The sequence below is a fragment of the Lucilia cuprina genome, chromosome 2 (genome assembly GCF_022045245.1).
Source record: "Lucilia cuprina isolate Lc7/37 chromosome 2, ASM2204524v1, whole genome shotgun sequence".
NCBI classification, from domain to species: Eukaryota; Metazoa; Arthropoda; class Insecta; order Diptera; family Calliphoridae; genus Lucilia; species Lucilia cuprina.
The window spans coordinates 72,379-80,123 of NC_060950.1; the positions used below are offsets into that span (position 1 = coordinate 72,379).

Here is a 7,745-nt window from a genome sequence, read left to right on the forward strand (position 1 = left end):
ATATCTGGGTCCTCTAAAAACTGATTTCAACAAACATACAGACAGACAGACGCATTAAAGATTCGGATCTCGCCGATATCTGGGGTCCTCTAAAAACTGATTTCAACAAACATACAGACAGACAGACAAGCATGTCTAACAGAATTATTGAAGATTCTGTGCTCGCTGATATCTGGGGTCCTCTAAAAACTGATTTCAACAAACATACAGACAGACAGACGGACATGGCTTAATCGACTCCGCTATCTATAAGGATCCAGAATATATATACTTTTTGGGGTCTGAAAATTATATTATAGAAATTTCAAACGGAATGAAAAAATTATATATACCCTTCTCACGAAGGATATAATTATCTTTAAAACTGAAAGTTACTGTTTAAAATGCATACAACAGAGTTTAATGGAACCATATGAAAGTGCTCCACGATTTCGAATTAAAAAAGTGTGACTGGGTCTATTTTAGAGTAAATTTTTGTTACAAAATGTTATATGGGGTTATTTATACAATTTAAGCTGTTTTTGAACTATCCTAATGGTTACAGGAAAGTTAAGCAACATGGTTTTATCCATATTACATACATATGAAGTAAAGTTTATTTTTAACATAACATCTACTTCAGAAGATATTAAATAACGAATGAATCAATCATGTTAAGAACAACAATGTCCTTTTGACGAAGATTAACATAACTATGATGACCTCGACAAAACACGTTTTATGGTTATGAATACATTTGTTTGCCCCACGATCTTCATTATGAAATTAATTTCAAAACTTTCATTCTTTAAAGCAAAGTGTTAAAATCATAAAATATATATATTTTTATAATAACGACCTTAAAAACAGTGTCATAAAACCATAAGTAGGATCATTGTTAAAGTTGAATGACAATGAATTCGACGAAATTTTTATACACATACAGTGAAATGTAGGTAGACAAATAATTGAATATGTACTTATTCAACCAGATTATTTTAGAAAGCATGTCAAAGTTAAGACGAACACAAATTCGACCGCGACAAATTTAACGAAACGCATACCACATTTATGGCGTGATGCATGTGGTGTGTAGAGAGCGAACGGAAAAAGTGCAAAAAGGAACGATGTTATTTAGCATTTTTGTAAGCCGTTGTTGTTATTGTAAATAAGGATATAATAGAAAATGACTAACATTATGGGCAATTATTGCTGTGTATGATATCCCACAGTGGAACTAACCACCGCAATTCGGTCGCAGGATGGTCTTTTTAAAACGAATGTTCAAGAATGTTGCTCATCTTTTCTTTTAAATTCGAATTTTAAACAGACATTAGTGAACTCGGGTAAAGTTAATTCGGCATTACACGGTTATTTGACATTGTCCTCCTTGCGATAGCTAGAAAGAAATTTCTCGCAATCGTTGTGCTATAAAATAATAGAAATGTAATTTTGTTCTTAAAGAAAATCGTTTATGATTTAATGATTTGCTTCATTTAGAGGACAAGCATAAATTTCCGTACTTAATGCGTTCTAAGGACTTATGGTAAGACATCAAGGCAGAAAAGAGGTGTATATAAATGTGGTTACCTATGAAACCATAATGGCAGATGCGAAAAACCTGCATACATTGATACGAGGCGTACATTTACTTACACCCTCTATCTGTCTGGCAATACATACAAGCATAATATAATTGAAGACCACAGTGCTTGGGATGAAAAAAAGATTAAAAGATTCCTTTGCATTTTGTGTGTCTTTCTGTTGTTAAACTGATGAGACGATTATAGTGTTTTAAATCAATTAGTTTTGTCGAATCTCGTCATAATTCGCCCTTTATGTTGCCATACAATGGACAGAAATATTGAAAACAGGCAAACTAATCATACACACAGTCCCTCGAATTGTTGTAGGGGAGTATTTCTCTGGCAGCGTAAAAAGACCTGCTTGTTGTGTCGGCTTCTTTGCTTTCTTTCTTCTTTGTAAGATAAAAATAAAAGAAAAGTATGTTATAAGTCATCATTACACTACTTAGTTTGGCAAATATTGTTGGATTCCTAGTTGTCTCAATTAAATCATAAAAAACGAAACGTTTTTTGTTTAAAAAAAGTAGGCGGACATTTTCTCTACAACTTATTTTAACCTGCTCTATGTCAAGCATTTAAGTGATTGTTCTTTCGCCGCCTCATCTTTTTTATGGTGCCGACAAGAGTCCTTTTTCCTTTTTTGGCAACCTCCTCAGCAGCTACCGCTGACAGAGCATATTTTTCTTTTATTTCACAAAATATTTAATGATTATTTTTCCCAGTTTACTTTTTGTAATATACATACATATATATGTATATAAATATAAAACAATTTAGACATGAGAAAAATCTCGAAAACTGTGCGAACATGGATTCTGAACTGAATAGATCTGAAATAAATATTTGATCACTCGTTTTACAGTTATCATTCTATTATTCATCGAAACTTTTACATCAGTTTCATCCATATGTTTAAGGATAAATCCATAGTAAATCTTCTATTGCATAATTGTGTACCGATTTTAACGAGACTTAACATCGCAGTCTATTATAATTTTTTTATTTTCATATCTTCTTTCTGTGTTTTTTAGAAATATTTCAAATTTTGTAAAATAAAATAAACGCGGCAATATTCTTTTGAAGTCACTTTTTCGTTAAATTTCTAGAGATGAAATTTGATGAGTGTTTTTCTTAGTTTCCACCCGACCGTCAGTCCATTCCATTATAAAAAAATTTTTTTTTAATGAAAATGTAACTTCACTTACGTTTGTACACACAATATGCAACCACTTATTTGAAGGCATTGCGCCTTTTTTCTTACAACAAGAGCCACAGAATCATTGAAGTGTTCGATTGGTGTTGTTGTTTAAACGCCCCAATGAAATTGCATCAAGTGTTTATGAGCAACTTTACAAACAACTACAAGAAAACAGTACTAATGTGTGTTTTTGTAATTAACAGACATTTGAACACGTAGAGGGGGAAAAAAGACAACACCAAATCGCACCAACAATTATAAATTAATAAGTAAATAGCATTAACAAGGGCACAACAAGCAATAAATGAGCAATACGCATATTAAGTTATATAGGAATTAGAAGTTATTTAGTTGAATTAATAAAAAAATATTTTAATAATATAAAGGCTTTACAATTATTTGTGTTTTAAATTATTCGGAAAAACATATAGTACTGTAGTAGTTTACATCACTCTAGTAGTCGATTAAGAAAGAAAGAATTGGAATTGCCCCAGAAAATGTTGCTAGCATTGTGAATCCGACTTAAGTTTTCCATTTGTGCAAGTTTATTCGTCTTGATTCAAGAAATTCTGTTCAATTACAATAAGGGTTTTCATTTAAACGCTTAAGTTTATTCGACTTATTTCATGAAATCACTGTTCAAATTCTGTTTAATTACAATATTTATAAACACTTAAAATCAATGTCAAACAAAATCAAAAAATAATAAATAAATTTTTTTAACAAAAAATTTTACAAAATATGTTTAAAATGTTAATATTTAAGTTTATAAATTCAAAAGTGAACAATAGCGAACGGATTTATTAAATGCACAATGTGTTTGCGCAAGTTTTTCAGTCTAAATAGTCGCTCAAACTTATAAGGGTTGTGCAAATAATTTCCATACAAGTCAATTGTTAGAATGCACAGTTTACGAGGGTTTTGAACATTTAAATGAAAACCCTTAATATTTATAAACATTTAAAAACAATAAGGGTTTTCATTTGAACGCTTAAGTTTCCCATTTGTGCAAGTGGGCAAGTTTATTCGACGTGTTTCAAGAAATCCCTGTTCAAATTCTGTTCAATTACAATATTTATAAACAATTAAAAACAATGTCAAACAAAATAAAAAATAATAAATAAATTATTTTAAGAAAAAATTTTACAAAATATGTTTAAAATGTGAATATTCAAGTCCATAAATTTAAAAGTGACAATAGCTAACGGATTTATTGAATGCACAAAGTGTTTGCGCAAGTTTGCCAGTCTAAATAGTCGCACAAACTTATGTATAAGGGTTGTGGAAATCAATTTCCATACAAGTCAATTGCTAGAATGGAAATATGCACAGGTTGCACAGTTTACGAGGGTTTTGAACGTTTAAATGAAAACCCTTAATGTCAAACAAAATCAAAAAATAATAAATTATTTAAACAAAAAATTTTATAAAGTATGTTTAAAATGTGAATATTCAAGTCCAGAAATTAAAAGTGAACAATAATAAACGGATTTATTAAATGCACAATGAGTTTGCCAGTCTAAATAGTCGCATAGACTTACAAGGGTTGTGCAAATCAATTTCCATAAAAGTCAATTGCGAGATTGGAAAGATGCACAGGTTGCACAGTTTACGAAGGTTTTAAACGTTTATATGGAAACCCTTATTATTTTTGTTCAAAACTAAGAAAAAATTATATTACAGTGGACGTCCACTAGTACGAATTATATAATGTCAGGCCCTTTCGTAGTACCGAAAAATTCGTATTATTGAACAACACATTTTGTATTTTTAAATTCAAATAATACACATAAAATATATAATTTTATTTATTTTTGTTTTATTTTTCATGAAAAATTACATAACGAAACAAAATATAATAAATATGTATTATTTCAAATTTCTTGTAAATAAACAGGCATAAAAGGCTTATATTTACGTATACGAATTGTTAATTAAAGTATCGTGAGTCCAATGGTTGAAATGAGATATAGAAGGTTTTAAATTTTAATGTTTTTAAAAATATGTGTGCCAAAGACAATTTGCATGTACATATCTGTTCCAAAATGTATAAAACATGTTCAGATTACATAAAACTTTAATTAGAAACATGAATGGAATATACTTTCAAAAACAATTCTCTAATTTAAAATTTTCTTTAAAAAAATTGGAATAGTTAAAGGATCATGCTTAATCCCATTGGAATGTGGAGCTAAAGGTGAATGATATCGAAATCATAAAATAAAAAAAAAATAAAAACTTCATTCATACGCAAATAAAACCAAAATTCCCATAAAAATGCGTTATTCGTACTATCGAACAGAAAAATTGTGACTTTATTCGTACTATAGAGTTGACAATGCAACAATTTTGCCATTCGTACTATTGGACATTCGTAATAAAGAGGGTACGTACTATTGGACGTCCACTGTATATGTTTTTTCTACTTGTTTTTTTCTCGATTATTTACCTCAATAATTTTTGTTCAAAAGGCAATATAAATAAAATATAAAATAAAATTCAAATTCATAGGTATAAATAATTGGAAAAGTGATCCACACTAACAATGTTGCATTGAAAAAATTAAACTTGTTAAATCGTATTAAGCTCCAACAAATCGTTACCTAAACGATTAACTTCGTAGTGAAGAAATTAACTTGATAACTTAGACATAAATCTATGAAAAAGTATTGTTATTAAATCTTGCTTGATCTTTTTCCAAAATAATTACTAAGCATGATTAAAAAGATTAAACAGTTGCACGATTAGTTTATGATTAAGTAGAAACTAATCACATATTACTCTAAAATACTTGCGAAAAAATCCCACATAAGTTGTAATAAACAAAAAATAAACGGGCGTATCAAATGTTAAACATCTGTATATACAAACATACATATGTATGTATGTATGTCTGTAATTACAAGCTAAATATTCCTTATACAATTTAAGTATATTTAATAAAAGCTTGTCAGGCAGTGATTATAATAGGGTCGCATACAAAACAACCCTGTTTAGATTAACATTAATAGATATTTTGACGCCGATGCAATGAAATCCAAAATAAATATTGACATAACAAAACAACAACCCAATAAAATCTACAAATTCTCCAACAAGAATCGGTCGACTTTTAATTAAACACACATGCGCAATATTAAACAATTATTGTTTTTACTATACAGACAGAAGTATACACATACATATGTACATACAAATCTATGTATATACATATGCTTATACATATTTCAGTATAAATATTTTGGATGCTATACGTTAAACAAACATAAGAAGAGAATATCGGGCAGGAAATATTAATAAACACAACAACTAATATTATGAAAACATACACAGAGGCGGAGTTATTTTTCTACACAACCAAAACACAGGTACACAGATACACTATCTTATCGATACGTTACTTTATGCATTTTGGTGGTTGTTGCTCTCGTTCTCAAAGTGGATTGCATCTCTCTTATGTGTTTTTGTTGTGTAGATTTGCCCTGCTGAGAGGGATCATGAATTTCAGGGGTATAAATAGCTAGCTCTCTGAATAGTACACAACAGTATTCACTTGTGCTTTGTAAAATAAACATCTCTTGTGGTAAAATATACATTTTCAAAAACATAACATATAACAGAAGAAAAATATTTATAACAATTTTAAAAGAAACAAAAAACAATTTATACACTCTGAGAAAATAAGACAATGGTAAAAAGTGTTAACAATATGGAATTCAAAAGCAATTTCTCCATCGATGCTATTTTATCCAAAAATTCATCACAACACAATAAACAACAATTTGAGATGCCAACAGCTTTGACTGTCATCAAACAAGAACCCGATACAAAATCATTGTATGTTTCTGATGGCGAACTATCGGAAGAATTTGATAGCCCCAGCCGTACCAGTACCCCAATGAGCAGTGCTGCCGACTCTCTATCCTCCGGTGAAGATAAATTGGAAGATGATCAGAGTTGTGACAGCGACGAAGATAAGGGAAAATCCGAAGGCGAAGGTGATGATAAGAAGCCCACCTACAGCTATAATGCATTGATCATGATGGCCATACAAGACAGTCCCGAACAACGGTTGACTTTGAATGGCATTTATCAATATTTGATCAATCGTTTCCCCTACTTTAAGATGAATAAGCGAGGCTGGCAAAATTCAATCCGTCATAATTTAAGTTTGAACAAATGCTTTACAAAAATTCCACGCAGTTACGATGATCCTGGCAAGGGCAACTACTGGATCTTGGACCCCAGTGCTGAAGAGGTATTCATTGGTGAAACCACCGGTAAATTACGCAGAAAGAATCCTGGAGCGAACCGCGCTCGTTTGGCTGCATACAGACAAGCTATTTTCTCTCCTATGATGGGACGCTACGCTCCTACTACATCCCCCTATGCCCAAGCCATGCCTTTTAATCCAAGTTATGCCAATGCTGCCGCCGCTGCTGCCATTTATCAACGCATGAATGCCGCATATGCTCCAGCAGCCTATCCATCAGCTCCAAATCATCAAATGCCCGTGTTCAACCAAATGAGTATGTCCACCTCTAACATGTATCCCTCTGGTTTACCCATGACTGCTGAGCTTTTCCACCGCATGCAACTTTTAGGAAAATTCCCAGCTAGTTAGATGTAGTAAACCAAAAGTTACGCTTAGCGTTTTTTGCATCAACTCTTAAACGTAAATCCGTTTAAAGAATGAAAAGGACTTTGGCTTCCAATGAATTGGACAGTAAAAGAAGGGGGCTTGCGATGCTCTCTCCACAGAGAACTGAATCAACTACTGGTTTTACAAATATTCAGTTGAGAGAATTTGGACAATTCAACTCATTCAATGCTTGGACAGCATTTCAACAAAAGGCAGGCCTTAAAAATTAAAAAAAACTTGTCTTATAAGCAAAAACAAAAAGAAAAAATTTGTAAATTTATCGTTTTCTCTTAAAAAAAATTTTAAATAACAATAAAATAAAAACACAATTTCTTAAAGA

General features: G+C 31.1%; 1 protein-coding gene across 1 annotated transcript; it reads left to right on the forward strand.

The window, feature by feature from the left end:
- Positions 1–6,328: 6,328 nt before the first annotated feature.
- LOC111679951 (fork head domain transcription factor slp1) lies at positions 6,329–7,745 on the forward strand. The gene has a single exon (XM_023441555.2). It carries the CDS (start codon positions 6,452–6,454, stop codon positions 7,385–7,387), a length of 936 nt encoding a protein of 311 aa, XP_023297323.2. The 5' UTR covers positions 6,329–6,451; the 3' UTR covers positions 7,388–7,745.

Excerpts from the sequence above, each read along its gene's own strand:
- LOC111679951 (XM_023441555.2), top strand. The coding sequence starts at position 6,452 with ATGGTAAAAAGTGTTAACAATATGGAATTCAAAAGCAATTTCTCCATC.